The sequence below is a fragment of the Myotis myotis genome, unplaced genomic scaffold (genome assembly GCF_014108235.1).
Source record: "Myotis myotis isolate mMyoMyo1 unplaced genomic scaffold, mMyoMyo1.p scaffold_m19_p_3, whole genome shotgun sequence".
Lineage (NCBI taxonomy): Eukaryota > Metazoa > Chordata > Mammalia > Chiroptera > Vespertilionidae > Myotis > Myotis myotis.
In genome coordinates this window covers 86,180,875-86,200,570 of record NW_023416335.1, presented here as the reverse complement: position 1 = coordinate 86,200,570, position 19,696 = coordinate 86,180,875, and the positions used below count along the sequence as shown (strand labels likewise).

At 42.3% G+C, this 19,696-nt stretch overlaps 1 protein-coding gene across 8 annotated transcripts in view; it reads right to left on the bottom strand.

The window, feature by feature from the left end:
• The window catches only part of FNDC3A (fibronectin type III domain containing 3A), a 239,055-nt gene that overhangs the window by 27,734 nt on the left and 191,625 nt on the right, over positions 1–19,696 (bottom strand). For all 8 annotated transcript variants that reach the window (XR_004965819.1, XM_036297627.1, XM_036297625.1 and 5 more), the window contains 4 exons: positions 13,273–13,326; positions 10,607–10,731; positions 10,089–10,263; positions 8,395–8,481 (listed from right to left, as the gene is read on the bottom strand). Coding sequence is in view for 7 of the 8 variants with exons in the window: in XM_036297627.1 (XP_036153520.1) it covers positions 8,395–8,481; positions 10,089–10,263; positions 10,607–10,731; positions 13,273–13,326 (441 nt within the window). In the remaining variant the exon portion in view is untranslated. The remainder of the gene's footprint in view (positions 1–8,394; positions 8,482–10,088; positions 10,264–10,606; positions 10,732–13,272; positions 13,327–19,696) is intronic.

Sequence of the window (19,696 nt, the reverse complement as noted above, 5' to 3'; positions counted from 1 at the left end):
ATGAGAACTCAGTAAAATTTAGTCTAATTGCTCAATTTTGCTCACGTTCCCTCAGTCCTCCCACAGGACTATTCAGATAGATTTTCAGGATGTCTCTTCATTCTGCTGCTATACAAATTAGACTACAAAGGGAATCAAAACACTTCCCAATATGGTACAGTGTGTCTACTAAAACCTAATAACTAGAGAAAACTTTAATAATAAGAACAGGCCCTGGACGATGTGGCTCAGTTGGTTGAAATGTCATCTCATATACCCAAAGGTCGTGGGTTCAATTCCCAGTCAGGGCGCATACCCAGGCTTTGAGTTCGATCCCCAGTTGGGGTGTGTATGGAAGGCAACTGGTTGACGTACCCCCCCCCCCCTTCCCCGCTCCCCACCTCTCTGAAATCAATAAGAATGTATCTTCAGGTGAAGATTAAAAAGAAAAAAGAAAAAAAAAAGAACAGATTCCCTAAAGACGATAAAGATTCACTAATTATGTTTTTAAAGGTATATAATATTTCATCATTGACACCTTTTACTTCAGTTGGTCATAAATGTATCTCTATATATAAAAGCCAAGTGACTGGAATGAAGGAATGACTGGTCACTATAACATGCACGGCGGTGGCCAACCGGACCCATCAGGGACCCAATCGGTTCCCCTCAACCTTCCATGGCCTCTCCCCCGAGCTGGTCCTGCCCCTGATTGGGGCAGGTGGCCGGACCCCACCCATGCATGAATTCGTGTACCGGGCCTCTAGTAAAGCTATAAGGTTATCTCAGCCCATCCCAATTTTACAAATAATCAAAACATTCATTTAGTGCCTGCCATAGAGGGAGCATGGTGCTAAAAATTCTAGGTGTGGTGCACACCTTACCTTAAATTAGAATCTTTATGCAAAAGACAGACAATATGCATATCAAAAGAATTACACACACAAAAAGATGACTATGGCTTAAAAAATGATTCAGGAATCCTTGAAAAAGGCAAATGTAAGTAATATGGGGCAGCAGTGAAAGGGGACTATCGACGAGGATTTAAATAAATCTACTATTGGGTAAGACAGAACAGAAAACCCTGAGTATAAGAGCAGAAGTGAACAGCAAAATTGCAAGCTCTGCTCAGGAAAAAATGAGTAATCAATCTAGTAAGGTAGCCTGTTTATGTAAGGAATAAAAAGCAGTACATTTAAAAAACTGAATTGATCAGAATAATAAAAAAACAACATTACCTATGTCAAACTAAGGAAACTGGTTTTCAGAGGGAAAGCTGTTTCAGAAAGGTTAATCTAGCTATAAAATAGAACTTGGATTAGAAGGCAAGAGAATAGCCTGAAAGCAATACAGAAAACTTTAGTATTCTTAAAGACAGAAATGACAGAGGAGAAAGGAAGGCAGATAAGATGAGAAAAAAGGAAGGGAACATGACTATGTACTGTCATAGATGCTGTTATATAAGTACATAACTTCAACGAAGTTAACAGATCCAGGTACTATTTTGCTTTTCTTCATTAATGAAAGGCCTCAAAAAAACAGGTAACAAGTTAAAGTGAAATTATCTAAGGACTCTCAGCCCTTAGACCAGTGGTTCTCAACCTTCCTAATGCCGCAACCCTTTAATACAGTTCCTCATGTTGTGGTGACCCCCAATTTCATTGTTACAAATTGAACATAATTAAAGCATAGTGGTTAATCACAAAAATAATATGTAATTATATGTGTGTTTTCTGATGGTCTTAGGTGACCCCTGTGAAAGGGCCGTTCGACCCCCAAAGGGGTCGCGACCCAAAGGTTGAGAACCACTGCCTTAGAATCTAGAAGCCTTGTTACTTGAAAAACTATTTTTCAGGAAACAAGGCATCAGCTTTCTAGTGGCTCAGAATCACAGGAACTGTATACTACTAGCCCCTGAAGCCTTTAATTCTTCTTCTTTTCAGGTCTTGGCTCAGCTTCCAGTGAACCATTTGATGAAATTAGTATTGTTTGCTTTATTTTAAGAAATGACTGCTTTCTTATGCTTTAAATCTTTACTTTCATTTTTATTTTATCCTTTAAATTCTTTCATTGTTCTAATTTTGTTTTAGTATTTTGAATGTCCTAGGACTGTCCTTAGTATCGAATCGAGAACTCTAGCATTTGGAAAACTTGATCATTTTAGAATTTTATGTAATTCATATCCTTATTGTTTCTTTAAAAAAATAACATACTATTTAATAATTACATCCTGTATATTTTTATTGCTTTTGCTTAGTATTCTAAGATTTCTAAGTTAAGATTTTGTTTTAATATATTTCCTTGAAAGAGGAGTCTGCAATGCCACGCCAGAAAAGAAAGACAGACATTGCAGTAATATTTAATGATTTAAAACCCTCTCAGCTGGTACCCAGTACATGGTAGATTCAAAATAAATGTCTGGGCTTCTAGAAAACTTTATACAGTCATCATTTTCCCTTTCCTAAAATGTTTTTTTTTTCTGCTCTAGATCTGTGGTTCTCAAATTTCAGTAAGCATCAGGATCATTTGGAGGGTTTTCTAAGATACAGATCGCCAGGCTTTACCGCCAGAATTTCCGATTGAATAAATCTGGGTTGGGGCCAGTGAATTAATATTTCTAACAATTCCCAAGTGATGTTGATAGAATGGTTTGATGATAACACTTTGAGAACTACTGTTCTAGATCTCGGATTTGTATATCCTGCAATTTGAGAGTGACTGCCATAGTGAAACAGTTTTGAATATAAATTGGTGATTTGTTTATAGTGAATTAGTAAGGAATTTAACTCCTACTTGTAGGTATACATTTTGTCTCTATGTTGCAACAACACCATGCTGTTACACAGTAGTAGAATTCTAAGAATTTTAATAAATTTATTAAATTATGAAGACACGGACAACTTGCTCAGAAGTCCTATTGATAATCATTATTGAAGCAAAAATACAATTCAATATCATCATCAGAGGAAAACTAGAATAAATGTATACACATCTCAGGTATTTTATAATTCCTATAAATATGAAAATTATTTAGAAATTAAAATAATACAGTGTTACTAGAAGTTCTGAAAATGAAACTAATATATAAAGCACAGTATAACAGATATAATTATGCCCTGCATAATCAAAGTTACCATTATCATTAAAATGTTCTTTCTAAGGTTCTTAAGGAGTAATAAATTTATTTTAGATCTTTGAAAGTTAAAACAATTTATAGTGGCTTTTATCATTTATTTGAAACTAGAGGCCCAGTACACAAAAATTTGTGCACTCGGGGGAGGGGGGGGTCCCTCAGCCTGGCCTGCGCCCATTTGTAGTCCAGGAACCCTTGGGGGATGTCCACCTGTTGACTTAGGCCCACTCCCCGGGGGATCAGGCCTAAGCTTGCAGTCAGACATCCTTCTGGCAGCCAGGGAGCCCTCGGGGGATGTCTGACTAAAGGCTCAGGCCCCCAAGGGATCGGGCCTAAACCGTTAGTTGGACATTCTTAGTGCTGCCACAGAGGTGGGAGAGGCTCCTGCCACCACCTCTCCGCTGGCCAGCCATGAGCCAGCTTCTGGCTGAGTGCACTCCCCATATGGAAGTGCACTGACCACCAGGGGGCAGCTCCTGCATTGAGCGACTGCCCCCTGGTGGCCAGTGCGCATCATAGCAACCGGCCATTCTGCAGTTCAGTCAATTTGCATATTAGCCTTTTATTATTATTACTAGAGGCCCGGTGCACAAAAATTTGTGCACTCCGGGGGGGGGGGGAAGAGGGTCCCTCAGTCCAGCCTGTGCCCTCTCGAAGTCTGGGACCCCTCGAGGGTGACCACTTGCTGGCTTAGGCCTGCTCCCTGGGGGATTGGGCCTAAGATGGCAATCAGACATCCCACTGGCAGCCCGGCAGCCCTTGGGGGATGTCCACTTGCCAGCGGGGAGCAGACCTAAGCTGCAGTCAGACATCCTTAGTGCTGCTGAGGAGGCAGGAGAGGCTCCCACCACCACCGCTGTACTGGCAGGCATCAGCCTGGCTTGTGGCTGAGCAGAGCTCCCCCATGTGGGAGCGCACTGACCACCAGAGGGCAGCTCCTGCATTGAGCGTCTGCCCCCTGGTGGTCAGTGTGTGTCATAGTGACCAGTCATTCCCAGTCTTTCTGCTGTTAGGGTCAGTTTGCATATTACCCTTTTACTATATAGGATAGAGGCCTGGTGCACGGGTGGGGGCCGGCTGGTTTGCCCTGAAGGGTGTTCCGGATTAGGGTGGGGGTCCCGCTTGGGTGCCTGGCTAGACTGGATGAGGGGATGATGGCTGTTTGCAGCTGGTCACACCCCCTTCAGGGTGGGGGTCCCCACTGGGGTGCCTGGCCAGTCTGGGTGAGGGGCTGAGGGCCGTTTTCAGGCTGGCGGGTGACTGAAGCTCGCAACCTTTCCTTTTTTTCTTTTTCTTTTTTATTCTGGGATTTATTTACCTTCTATGGCTGTCACTGGAGCTGAGAGCCAGCTTTAGCTCTGAGGCTCGGCTCCAGCTCTGAGACCTCAGCTACTGAAAGCAGGTATCTGGGTTTGTTTGGCTTCTATAATTGAAACACTGTTTCAGCTCCAGCCCTGAGGCCCAGCTGGCTGAAAGCAGGTTTCTGGGGTTTGTTTTGCTTCTATAATTGCAACATTGTTTCTTAGAGTGCAGCTCAGAGGCCGGCAGCGGCAGGCGGGGAACCTTGGCTTCCTCCATCACTGGAGCAAGCAAGCCACCTGTTCATTTCAGCTGCCTGGCTGCTGGCCGCCATCTTGGTTGGCCGTTAATTTGCATATCACCCTGATTAGCCAATGGGAAGTGTGTTGGAGGTACGGTTAATTACCATGTTCGTCTTTTATTAGATTAGATTATATAGGATGTTCCTATTTCTCCCCTTTTGCCCCCTCTACCCAGCTCTTGCCCCCACTTCTCTCTGGCCATCACCATACTGTTGTCTGTGTCCATGGGTTGTGCATATATTTTCTTTGGCTAATCCCTTCTTTAAATTCACTTCTTTAAATTTTTATTTTCAGATAAGTGCTTATAACTGCACTATTATATATTTTCGATTATATCATTTAGAATTAAGATATTTTTTAATTGAACCCTTGTAAATTTTAGCACAATTTAATAAATTATGCTAGAAGCAATTAGGAGATTTTTCATGTAATGCAGATACATTTCAATTAATATTTTATTAATTTTTAATTTTTTAGTATTTTAATTTGAAATAATCTGATACATGTAAAAATAAACTATAAAATACTACAACATATTATATGTACCCTTCACCCAATTTCTTAGGTGTTAATAATTTAAACATAACCATTATACACTAACAAAATTTGGAATATATTTTTCTTATAATCTCTTTAATGTTACTTAATCCATTTACTTTGTTTTTGTTAATCTTCACCCAAGGATATTTTTCCATTGAATTTTAGAGAGAGTGAAGGGAAAGGGAGAGACACATTGATTGGTTGCCTCCTGCACATGCTCTGATAGGGACTGGGGTTCAAGCCAGCGACTAAGGTACATGCCCTTGACTGGAATCTAACCTGGGACCCTTCAGTCCAAGGGCTAATGCTCTATCCACTGAGCAAAACAGGCTGCAGCTTAATTCATTTACTTTTAATCTATATGTATCTTTATATTTAAAGTGGGTTTTGTTTTTGATTCACGCTCATAATCTGTCTTTTAATTGGTGCATTTATGCCACTGACTTTCAGAGTGCTTACTGATAGAGTTACTGCCATATCTGGTGGCTCTGGGGGCTTGCGGGGCCGGCGTGCCTGCGGCCCGGGACCGGATTGGGTCCCGGGCGGCAGGCAGGCGGCTCCTGGGGCTTGCAGGGCTGGCGTGACTGCGGCCCGGGACCAGATCTGGTCCCGGGCGGCAGGCAAGCAGCTTCTGGCGTCGCATGGATGGCGGCTGGCGCTGGCGGCTCCTGCTGTCCCGTCCTGCCTGCAGTTTGCAAATTAGCCGCCATCTTTGTTGGTGGTTAATTTGAATATCTCGCTGATTATCCATGGGAGGTGTAGTGAAGGTACGGTCAATTACCATGTTTGGCTATTATTAGATAGGATGATTTGATTAAACAAGACCTACAGAAAAACTCAAATGCTGAGTTTATCAACTACTAGTATCCTGGTATATTTTTGTGTAAACTTCTGCACAAAAATGTAGGCTGGCTTATATTAATTGGTATGTTAATATAATCACTGTCTGCCAAGAAATAGTGATATACACCATGGACCAAGTCAGAGCTAAAATATATCCAATATTTTTCAAAGCTTGCTACTGTCTCAAGTGAGCAAGAATAATATGTAGGGCAGGGGTCCTCAAACCAAGGTCCGCGGGCCACATGCAAATACAAATATTGTATTTGTTCCCGTTTTGTTTTTTTACTTCAAAATAAGATATGTGCAGTGTGCATAGGAATTTGTTCATAGTTTTTTTTTTAAACTATATTCCGGCCCTCCAACGGTCTGAGTGACAATGAACTGGCCCACTGTTTAAAAAGTTTGAGGACCCCTGACGTAGGGTCTCCATGCCTCAGTAAGCAAGAATAACATGCAGTCTTCTCTGCCTTTCTTCCAAAATAATTCAGTCCAAAATCAACAGATGGACTAAACAAGGCAAGTATTTGTGGACAGGAGTGGAGGCAGTAGCATTCGCCCAGTAGGAACTCAAGCACCCTGAATAGGGAAGAGTATAAGGGAAAGGGGAAGCGTTTGATCCAATAAGTAAATATATTGAACACAACTTGGGCAATTTTTCTCACTGACAATGAAGGAAGTCAGAAATAAAGGGAGAAAACTAGAATTAACCTGTGGCATTGGATTAAAACTGGAGGTATTTAGTTTGCGCGTGCACACACACACACCACATAGTTCCTAGCTCTGTTCAGTGAGAGGGTGTCCAGGAGTAGCAAACCCTTATAGCAGTAAGTATACTACCAGATCTTGGTTTCTAAATATCACTGTCCACTAAAAGGACCCAGGTACTTTGAGAAACAGCAAATTCCAAGGTTAAAGAAGAGAACGTATGAAACCGGAATTCCATGTGCCAGAAAGGAAGGGCTCAAAGAATAATGAGGGGAGGGTCATGGCTAAAGTATTCAGAAGCCAGATTGAAGGGGCTCCCAAACCTGAGACAATTTGAGTCTTATCTCATAACTGGTAATCACAGTAACAAAATATAGCCCACTCAATAAAAAGCAATCCATGAGTTCACATTGATGATATAAATTAATGAAAAGAGAAAGCTTTTCCTTATATTATAATGCCAACTAATAAATGTAGAAGGAATGATAAAATAAAAAAAATCACACTTAGCAACGATTAATCATAGTAATGATTCAAGCAGGAATTATCAATGGGTGTTAAAACTATGGGTAAAATTTTGATGAGGAACAAGACGTTTACACAGTATTTACAAAATACTTATTATAAAGGGAAAAAGAACAACTTTACAGTGAAGAAATATGGTAGATATCACCTTCACCAAGTGAGTGTCAGTAATGGAATGAACTGAAATTGTGTACCATTTGATATGATGCACTGGGAAAAAAGTAACATTACTTTGATATCCCTGCCAAAGATTTTATTCTGATTATGTTTAAAAACATGCACATTTTAAAAGATATTTGTTCACATTTACAAATAAGAGTTCCATAAAACATTAAAACTGTTTTGAATTTAAATATAGTAGCCCCCCTTACCTGTGGGGGTAAGTTCCAAGACCCCCAGTAGATGCCTGAAACTGGGGTATTATTGAATCCTATATGTACTATGTTCTTTACATACATAACTATGATAAAGTTTAACTTATAAATTAGGCACAGTGTTATTAAAACAACTAATAAAAATAGAACATTATAACAACATACTGTAATAAAAGTTGTGTGAATGTGGTCACTTGTTTCAGAGGATCCCTTGCTCAAGTCTCCTAATAAGCTCCATACTTTCTGGCACAACATGTTGCCAACAAGTGGAACACGTTTTCTGTTCATGTTTTTACACACTGTGTCTGTAACTTCCACTGTTTAAGGTGTGCCAGTAAAACTAACATGAATTTCTTTTTTCAATTTTAGTATCATCAAGATACTAAGAATAGTGCGCAATTTAAAGTTTATTAATTATTTACTTCTGGAGATTCCCATTTACTACTTTCAGATTTCTGTTGACCATCAGTAACTGAAACCATGGAAAGTAAAACTGCAGATAAGAGAGATGGGACTACTGTACATAATGTTTGAGGAGCACTATTATATAGTAAGAAAGTAAAACAAAGCACATTAGAAAAGGCCAAAATTATTTAAGATTTTAAAACCAAAGGAGTGAAGTATATACTTGGCTTTAAAACCAAGGAATAACAAGAACAACAAATAAATCTTTTAGGGGGTTTCCAAAGCTTACCTTAAACTTATACTTTGTACTACGTCTGAGATTTTTCACTGTGTAAGTAAGATCTTCTCCATCATATTTAGGCTTAAAACCATATCCCTGGAAAGGGGAAAAAACAAATCTTCATTAGATGTCTAACAGCAGAAATATGGGGAATAATGAATATGTGAAAAGACTCAGGTTTTCTTCATCTTCACCTATGTGCTATGTGATCAATGCTGTTTAGTGTAATTCTCATACTGATGTTTCTAACTTGAGTGGACAGATCCAGAAATGCTACTAACAAATATAGAAGGATGAAGGAGACCACTTATTCTCAGTAAAGAGAGTATCTCAGAGAAGATTTTTGTGTTGAGGGAAGAGTGAGAGGCAATGGTAACTTGACTATCAGTAACCTTATCTCTAGAACAGAAATTTCCCAGACAGATGTTCTAAGAGCTAAACACAACTATAACTAATGTATTTAAGTTGCCCTGAACACATAGTTGTGTTTAGATGAATAAATAGACGGTTGGTTGTCCTGGCAGGTAGGAATGTCACTTAGGTTTGGGATTGCTATTTATAGCCCCAGTGACAATGCTTCATTAATTTTCCAATGCTATTTTTAACGTTTTAAAAATTTGAGGTATAATACATGTACCAAAGAATTCCCATTTTAAAGTATGAAATTCAATGGTTTATAGTATATTCACAAGGTTGTGAGTCACTCAATACCTCACTTATAACCATCACTTAATACCTAATTCCAGAATAGAGCCTGTACTTGATTTTTTGGTTAGTAGTCACTTCCCCTCTTTTCTCATCTACTAATATACTTTCTGTCTTTACAGATTTGCCTATATCCATCAAATTAAATAACATAATATGAGATCTTTTGTGACAGAATTCTTTGACTTAGTACAATGTTTTCAAGATTCACTTATGTTGTGGCATGTGCCAGTACTTCATTCCTTTATATGGCCGAATGATATTCCATTGTATAGCTATATCACATTTTGTTTATCCATTCAGCAGTTGATGGACATTTGGGTTGTTTCTACTTTTTGACTATTATGAATGATGCTGCTATGAAAATTCATGTAGAAATTTTTGTACGAACATGTGTTTTCAATTCTCCTGGATATATACCTAGGAGTAAACCAATGCTATTTTTTATTCATATTGTTTCAAAGTAGCTCTAAAAAGCTATGGAACTATATATAACTAATACAGGACAGCCTAACTTTTATTCAGCTTGATTCCAGTTCACAGAAAATGAGCCAGTAGTAACTAGATTTAGGTTGTACTATAGAATCTCATGTGAGGTTCTTTAAGTCCCCCGTGGTACTTGGGAAAGCAGTGTATAAACACAGTTGGAGAAGGCAGACATAGTATTTCCTTATCTTTTAGAGTTGCTTAGTTTAGAAGGCTGGGTGATCTTCCCCTCTCTTTATTTCCCCCAAAACATATATATTTGACATACACTTGATGTTATTTCCAGGCACAAACATACATACAAAAACATAAAAAACAAAACTCATTCCTACACATCAAGAAAAATAAAGACTGAATTCTCCCTCATTCCCAATACCTCCAAAATATAACCAACCAAGGATTCAAAAGATTTGGGGAAGGATCTAACTATTGTGGCAATATGTACAGTATTAGGATTAATACCACACTGAAATGTTTTAAATATCCCATTTAAAATACATATTCATACTCACTGAAGTTTCATCCTCCATCTCTAAAATGTAAGAAATTCCTTCATCTGATGGTGTTCCTGAGGGTTTACGCCATTGTAAGGATAACCAAGTAACACCAGCCTTAGTTAATATAGGACTTGCTGGCATAGAAGGGGCACAGCCTGAGGTGTAATATAAAACTTCTTCACTAAAACCACTGTTGAAACATATGAAATTTGTTTAAGAAGAAATGAGAAAAAGTTATTTTTATAAAGAATTAACTTTTGATAAATGACATTTTTGATAACTAATTATAACTTCAATAATATATCTTGAATTTGATATCTTTACAGTAACCAAGTCAAACACCTAAAAATAAATTAGCATTCTTTTAAAACTGCAGTTTATGTAACTAACACATTATCTTATAGCTTTTAATACAACTATAGCAATAAAATGATAACATAGCAGAATTTTAGCAGATAATTTGGACTGTAAATAATTTACACAAATAAAGTTGACTGGATAAGCTAAAATATCTACATTAAAGTGTATTTTACCTTGTGCCATACTCATTTTTGGCTGATAGTCTAAATTTACATCCCATTGCTGGTGATAGTTTAGTAATTTTAAATTGCTTCTGTGAGCCCATGTAACACTGACAAAATTCTCCATTTCCTTTTCCCTAAAAGAAATGGATAATTATTACATGTCAGGTATATTATTGTAAAAAGATAAATCCACATCAATTCCTACTTGACAGTAACATATTGACTATCATACATTTTTTTTGTTGTTGTTGTTAATCCTTACCCGAGGATATTTTCCCACTGATTTTTAGAGAGTGGAAGGGAGGGGGAGAGACAGAGAAACAATGATGTGAGAGAGACACAATTGGTTGTCTCCCGCCTACGCCCTGATCAGGGCCGGGGATTGAGCCTGCAACTGAGGTACATGCCCTTGATCAGAATCGGATCCTTGACCCTTCAGTCTAAGGGCAAACGTTCTATCCACTGAGCCAAACTGGCAAGGCCAAAAGTCATCTTAATTACATGCATGTCATGGATCTCAAGAGAATGATGAGATTACATAGATCTTTTATATGATAGTTACTCTTTGTTAAATGCAGAATTCAAAAATTGGAGAATAGGTATCTTTGCATAACTTCTTGAACTAAGTGCCTGTTTTAGCTGATGCTAAACCTCTGGCTTTAATAAAAGAAACGCTTTCCAGGTATGGAACCCATAATCTCAAGGGGGGGGATTGGCAGTGGTGGCAACGGTCATCTTTGATATGAACCACTGGTGGTGTTCCTTAGCTTATGAAAAGTTCTATGCAGAGTTTTAAGAAAATGTCCATACACATCTCCAGACCTCCACTTAGATAGCTACTAAGCTTTTTTACAATAAAGATTTTGGAGCTGCTACTGCTTAGATTTAACAATGAAAGAGTATAAGCAGAAAAGAAAAAGGAGTATAAGGGAAAGAGAAAAGTCTGCAGGTCAGGACAACTAAAGAGCTTTAGAAATTTAGGGTGCTACATAAAAAAGACTAGGTTCTCATTCTCCAACCATTTTTGCTTATTTTGTCAATAGAGGTAAAGGGCGGTTAGAGTAACTTCTGCTTCAAAGAAAACCTTTAGTCTTTGTCAGTCTGCTTTACTGAACTCTTGTTAGTTTTAATAGCATTTATAGTTAGTTCTACTGAGTTGTCTAAATAGAAAATCATATCATCTCTAAATAATGATAATTTTGCTCCCCAGGCTAGCCACCATGGCTATACTTCTTGTCTTGGTTCCAAATCATACTGCATTAACTATAACTTCCGGAATAATGTTAAATAAAGGTGAGGATAACTGGCAACTTTCACTTGTTTCTGCTGTAACCAGAATGCTTTCACTGTTTAGTGATGGTATTTTACTTAATACAAAAATAACTATCAAATAAGGAATTACCTTTTAAGTCCTAATTTGTTTTGAATTTTAATTGAAATGGGTGCTAAATTTTTATCAAATACCTTTTCATAATTTGTCAAGATGCTATAGTTTTTCTTCTAAATTACTATCATATAGTAATAGGTTTCCTAATTTTGAATTCTCTTAGAACTTTTGGAATAAAACCCACTTGATTGGTCCTAATTACTGCTGAATTTCCAAATTACCAAAGGAATTTCTTCTACTCTCTTTAGTCCCTCCTATTTTAGCTGTTGTGTAAGCAGCAGGGTAGGAGAAAACATGATAAGTGATAGTAAAACAGAGTACTAAACAATACAGCCCAGTAATCTTGCTGTGGTAGGCTGAATAATGGCCCCCAAGATATCCAGGTCCTAATACTACCTGGGACCTGTGAATGTTACCTTATGTGGCAACAGGGACTGTACAGATGTGATTAAGTTAAGGCTCTTGAGATGGAGAGATTATCCTGGTTATCTGGATAAGCCCTAAATGGAATTACAAGTATCCTTTTTAGAGGGAGGCAGAGGACTTGAAGACAGAAGAGGTAAAAGGCAATGTGATAATGGCAACAGGAGGAGAAAAGGCATTTAATGTCGCCATTAACCAAGTAATGAGGAGAGCTCCAGAAGCTGGGAAAGGCTAAGCAATAGATTATTCTCCTCTAGAGTTTCTGGAGGAAGCATGGCCATTGTGATATCTTGTTTTTGGCTCAATGAAATCCATTTTAAATTTCTGGTTTCCATGCCCTGGCCAGGTGTTCGGAGTGTCATCCTGTATGCCAAAAGGTTATGGGTTCAATCCCTGGTCAATGGATGTTTCTCCACCCCCAACAACAATCAATAAACATATTCTCAGTAGAGGATAAAAAACAAAACAAAATTTCTAGCTTCCAGAACTACAAGAGAATAAATGTGTATTGTTTTAAACCACCAGGTTTGTGGTAATTTGTAAAAACAGGCATAAACAATGACTCTTAGCCTTTAAAACTAATGTAAAAAAGTAATTTTTTTTTAATCAAGGTAATTACCCAAGTAATAGCTTAATGGTGGTTTAGTTAAAAACAAAACAAAACAAAACATAGGGAGGTCCAGTCAGTAATATTTTCTAAGAATACTGTCAGTTCACTCATGTTCCACATGAAATCATTCACATTGTTTTTATTTTTTTTCACGTTGTTTTTAAAAGAGGAAAAACTTAACTATTAAACAAAAGTTACTTCTGCCTGAGGATATGCACATAATTTTAGCCTAATTTAAAGATTCAATTTACTTACCTCATCCCATTCTAAAATAAAGCTTTGGATTTTAGAACCATTGTCACTAGGTGTCTAAAACAAACAAAATGAGTACAAATTAGTACTTTTGTAAAAGATACTGTGATGATCTAATCTAAGGAATCTATACTGTTACAGATGTTCTCTGTGACTTGGCCCTAGAAAAATTTGCACAAAAATATATGTATTGCATACCCCATAATCCTCTTACATGAAAGGAAAGAACAAAGCAAGAGGTTATTCAAGTTTTTCTGAATATTAAAATGCCTTTTTAAACAAGAACTATCTTAACTTTTATAATCCTTTTAAAAAAATCCCTTTGCCTTTTATTAGCTTTAAGCTCCTAGGGCTGAGTTTTTATTAAAACTCACCTTACAATCTAAAAGTAATCCTAGATAATAAAAGGCTAATATGCAAATTGACCTGAATGGTGGAACTACTGGTTGCTATGATGTGCACTGACCACTAGGGGGCAGACGCTCAATGCAAGAGCTTCCCCCCTGGGATCAGTGTGTTCCCACAGGGGGAACGCCGCTCAGCCAGAAGCTGGGCTCACATCTGGCAATGCAGTGGCGGTGGAAGGAGCCTTTCCCATCTCTGCAAACATCACCCGAGACCTCCCGGACGAGAGGGTGCAGGCCAGGTGGAGGGACCCCCCCCCCAAGTGCACAAATTTCATGCACCTGGCCTCTAGTATTGTATAATACAGTGGTCGGCAACCTTTCAGATCTCACGAACCACCAGTGGTCCGTGGACCATCGGTTGGCGACTGCTGGTATAATACACCAAAGATAAAAGAAGGGTGCTGAAAGGAACTCCAAGAGGGCATACTGTCTGGATCTCTGCTTCTAAACTCAATGTGCTACATACCTAGGACTACTAATTCATCAATCTGTTAATCTTCCATCTCCCTTGGCATTTTATTTCAGTATTTAATAACTCAAGATTTTCAACCTTATTTCTACCTGAATTTTCTTTCTATAATTTCAACCTATTTCCTTTTTAGTACTCACTTTGATTCAGAACAAATGATCATTACAGTCCTTAAATGAAATTTCATCTATTTGAACACAACTGACTCTCAGACTCCTATCAAAGTGAAATAATCTACAGATGATGTAGCATGTAATTGTACACTTGAAACCTACATAATTGTATTAAACAATGTCACCCCAATAAGTTTAATAAAAGATAAAGCAAAAGAAAATTTTCCAAGGGGAAAACATTCTTACTTTTTTTTTTTTAATTAAATCTTTATTGTTCAGATTATTACATTGGTTACTCTTTTTTCCCACCATGACTCCCCTCCACCCAGTTCCCACCCCACCCTCCGCCCTCCCTCCCCACCCACTGTCCTCATCCATAGGTGCACAATTATTGTCCAATCTCTTCCCCCCCCCCCAAGAATAGTCAGTACATTCCCTTTCTCTGTCCCTGATTCTATTACAATCACCAGTTCATACTGTTCATCAGATTATTTATTCACTTGATTTTTAGATTCACTTGTTGATAGATGTGTATTTGTTGTTCCTAATTTGTATCTTTACCTTTTTCTTCTTCTTCCTCTTCTTAAAGGATACCTTTCAGCATTTCATATAATACTGGTTTGGTGGTGATGAACTCCTTTAGCTTTTTCTTATCTGTGAAGCTCTTTATCTGGTCTTCACTTCTGAATGACAGCTTTGCAGGATAAAGTAGTCTTGGTTGTAGGTTCTTGGTATTCATCACTTTGAATATTTCTTGCCACTCCCTTCTGGCCTGCAAAGTTTCTGTTGAGAAATCAGCTGACAGTCGTATGGGTATTCCCTTGTAGGTAACTGAGTTTCTTTCTCTTGCTGCTTTTAGGATTCTCTCTTTGTCTTTTGCTCTTGGCATTTTAATTATGATGTGTCTTGGTGTGGTCCTCTTTGGATTCCTTTTGTTTGGGGTTCTCTGCACTTCCTGGACTTGTAAGTCCATTTCTTTCACTAGATAGGGGAAGTTTTCTGTCATTATTTCTTCAAATAGGTTTTCAATATCTTGCTCTCTCTCTTCTTCTGGCACCCCTGTAATTCGGATGTTGGTACACTTGAAGCTGTCTCAGAGGCTCCTTACACTATCTTCGTATTTTTGGATTCTTTCTTCGTTTTGCTTTTCTGGTTGGGTGTTTTTTGCTTCTTCGTATTTCAAATCTTTGACTTGATTCTTGCGATCCTCTGGTCTGCTGTTGGGAGTCTGTATAATGTTCTTTATTTCAGTCAGTGTATGCTTAATTTCTAGTTGGTCCTTTATCACATCGAGGGTCTCATTAGATTTCTTGAGTATCTCACTACATTTATTGGCGGTCTCACCAGTCTTCTTGAAGATCTCACTACATTTATCGGCGGTCTCACCATTCTTTTCGAGGGCCTTATTAAATTTATCGGCGGCTTCTAGACAGTTCTTTAAAGACCTTAAAAGTGTGGTTTTGAACTCTATATCCAGCAGTTTGCTTTCCTCCAATTATGTTGTTTGTGTCCTGTTTCTCTGTCTCGGCATTTTTTATGCTTTGCTGCGTCGATAGAATGCCTTTCTGTGCTAAGTGTCCCAATTACCTGAGGTAGACACTCTTGGTGCACCCCCTTGTGGGCTTTGTGCACAGTCTTGTTGTAATTAAGCCTTGATTGTTGTAGTTATCACTGTGAGAAATTGACCTCCAGGCTAATTGACTGTGAGAATCAGCTGTGTTTGCAGTGGGAGAACTGTGCTGGAGACACCCCTCTGGGGCTAGACTTGCTGCAATGGGGCTCAAGTCTGAGGACTCTGAGTAAATTGGGGAGAAGGGACCACGGGAGGTTGGCCACCAGCCCCAAGGAGGGAGCCAGTCCTCAGCCCCTCTGGGAAAGGGGCCATTTCCGCTGCCACCCACCCCCCATTCCCCATCCCAGCCTGGGCCCAAGGGCCCCTGTGGGGTCAGAGAGGAGGCAACAGTTGCCGGGCTGGGTGCAGAAGGAATGGATGCCAGACGCAGAGGCCACCGTTGGCACCCCGCCACTGCACAGTTTCCTGCCTCCCACCCTCCCCCCTCCCTCGCTGCCGCACCGCCACTCTGGCATGCGGCCCCTGGGAAAGGGAGAGGACTGGAGTGAGACAAACCCTTGTGTCAAGGGCTGACTTTCAATAGATTGCAGTGAGAGATCTGCTCTGCTATGTACAAAACCCCAACCGAGAAGCAGGTCTCTACAAATGGCTTAGCACCAGGGGCCAATGGGGGCTGGAGGGCCGGGGGGGGGGGGGGGCGCGTGGGAGGTTGGCTGAGGGAGGGCACTATCAGGGGGAAGCTCCTGCATTGAGCATCTGCCCCCTTGTGGTCAGTTTGTGTCATAGCGATTGGTCGTTCCAGTTGTTCGGTTGTAATGATCGCTTAGGCTTTTATATATATACTAGAGGCCCGGTGCACAAAAATTTGTGCACTCGGGGGGGAAGGGGAGTGTCCCTCAGCCCGGCCTGTGCCCTCTCGCAGTCTGGGACCCCTCAGGAGATAACTACCTGCTGACTTAGGCCTGCTCCCAGGTGGCAGAGGGCAGGCCCAATCCCTAGGTGCAGCCCCTGGTCGGGCTCAGAGCAGGGCCGATTGGGGAGTTGGGACGCCGCCACCTGTCATGCACAGAGCAGGGTGGATTGCGCGGTTGTGATGCCACCCTCAGTCACACTCAGGGTAGGGCCGATTGGGGGTTGGGGGACCACCCCCTGTCACACTCAAGGCAGGGTTGATGGGGAGTTTGCGGCGCCACCCCCTGTCACGCACAGAGCAGGGCCCATCAGGGGGGTTGGGGCTCCGTACCCTGTCACGCACAGAGCAGGGATGATCAGGGGGTTGGGGAGCTCCCCCGTCACTCACAGAGTAGGGCCGATAGGAGAGTTGGGGCACCGCCCCCTGTCACACACAGAGCAGGGCCAATCAGGTGGTTGGGGCACCGCCCTCTATCACCCACAGAGCAGGGCCAATCAGGGGGTTGGGGCGCCGCCACTGTCACACTCAGGGCAGGGCCGATGGGGAGGTTATGGCTCTACCCTGTCACACACAGAGCAGGGCCGATCAGGGGGTTGGGGCGCTGCACCCTGTCATACACAGAGCCGCAGGGTGATGAGGGGGTTGGGGAGCTCCCCCGTATCAGGCACAGAGCAGGGCTGATCAGGAGGTTGGGGCGCCTTCCCCTGTCACAAACAGAGCAGGGCGGACAGGGAGGTTGTGTCCCGCCCCGTCACACACAGAGCTGCAGGGCGATCAGGGGGTTTGGGCGCTGCCCTCTGTCACACTGATCCTGGTGCCCGGAGGCCTCTTGGCTCCGCTGATACCAGTGCTGGGAGGCATATTACCCTTTTACTATATAGGATAGAGGCCTGGTGCATGGGTGGGGCTGGCTGGTTTGTCCTGAAGGGTGTCCTGGATCAGGGTGGGGGTCCCCACTGGGGTGCCTGGCCAGTCTGGATAAAGGGATGATGGCTGTTTGCAGCTGGTCACACACCCATTAGGGTGTGGGTCCCCACTGGGGTGCCTGGCCAGCCTAGATAAAGGGATGATGGCTGTTTGCAGCTGGTCACACACCCATCAGGGTGGGGGTCCCCACTGGGGTGCCTGGCCAGTCTGGGTGAGGGGCTGAGGGCTGTTTTCAGGCTGGTGGGTGACTGAAGCTCCCAATTGCTCCTTTTATTCTTTTTTTTTTATTCTGGGCCAGCTTTAGCTCTGGCTCCAGCTCTGAGGCCTCTGCTGTTGAAAGCAGGTATCTGGTTTGTTTGGGTTCTATAATCAAAACAATGTATAACTCCAGCTCTGAGATCCCGGCCGGCTGAAAGCAGGTTTCTTGGGTTTTGTTTAGCTTCTATATTTCTTACAATGTTTCAAACTGCAGGCTCAGAGGCCGGCAAGGCAGGCAGGGAACGTTGGTTTCCTCCGTCACTGAAGCAAGCAAGCCTCATGTTTGCTTCCAGCTGCCTGGCTGTCGGCCGCCATCTTGGCTGGCAGTTAATTTGCATATCACCCTGATTAGCCAATGGGAAGGGTAGCGGTCGTACGCTAATTACCATGTTTCTCTTTTATTAGATAGGACTAGAGGCCCGGTGCACAAAAATTTGTGCACTTGGGGCGGAGGGGGGTCCCTCAGTCTGGCCTGTGCCCTCTCGCAGCCTGGGACCCCTTGGGAGATAACGCCCTGCTGGCTTAGGCCCGCTCCCGGTTGGAAGAGGGCAGGCCCAATCCCTAGGTGCAGCCCCTGGTCGGGCTCAGAGCAGGGCCAATTGGGGAGTTGGGGTGCCGCCCCCTGTCATGAACAGAGCAGGGTCGATCAGGGGGTTGGGGCGCCGCCACTGTCACACTCAGGGCAGGGCCGATGGGGAGGTTATGGCTCTACCCCGTCACACACAGAGCAGGGCCCGTGGACGGCGTGGGTGATTGGGGCGCCGCACCTTGTCACACACACAGCAGGGTCGATCAGGGGGGTTTGGTCGCTGCCCCCTGTCACGCTGATCCCGGTGCCAGGAGGCCTCGCTGCACCGCTGATCCTGGTGCTGGGAGACCTCATGGCTCTGCTGATCCCAGTGCTGGGAGGCATATTACCCTTTTACTATATAGGAAAGAAGCCTAGTGCACGGGTGGGGGCCGGCTAGTTTGCCCTGAAGGGTGTCCTGGATCAGGGTGGGGGTCCCCACTGGGGTGCCTGGCCAGCCTGGGTGAGGGGCTGAGGGCCGTTTTCAGGCTGATGGGTGACTGAAGCTCTCAATCTGTCCTTTTTTCCTTTTTTTTTTCATTCTGGGCCAGCTTTAGCTCTGAGGCTCGGCTCCAGCTATGAGACTTCCACTGCTGAAAGCAGGTTTCTGGCCTTTGGTTACCCTTCTGTATTTGAAACAATGTTGCGGTCCTGCTGGCTGAAGCCCAGGGTTTTGTTTAGCTTCTATTTTTGAAACATAGTTGCTTAGAGTGCAGCTGAGAGGCCGGCAAGGCAGGTGGGGAAGCTTTGGCTTCCTCCGTCACTAAAGCAAGCAAGCCTCATGTTAGTTTCCAGCTGCCTGGCTGCCGGCCGCCATCTTGGCTGACAGTTAATTTGCATATCTCGTTGATTAGCCAATGGGAAGGGTAGCGGTCGTACGCCAATTACCATGTTTCTGTTTTATTAGATAGGACTAGAGGCCCGTTGCAGGAAGATTCCTACAAGAATAGGGCTTCCTGAGACTGGAGCGAAGCAGAGAAGGGAGCGAAGCCCATCGAGGCGGGTTTCGCTCCCTTCTCCGCTGCCTTGCTCCCTCCCTTCGCTGCTTAGCCCTCGGCTTCTTCCCTTCTCTGCCACCTGGGCTCTCTCCATTCTCTGCTGCTTTGTTCCCTCGCCAGGTCACGGATCCAAGGCCCGGATCCCCCGGGCAGCATTGGGCGTTACCGGCCCTGCCTCGCCGGGTCAGGGATTCAGGGCCC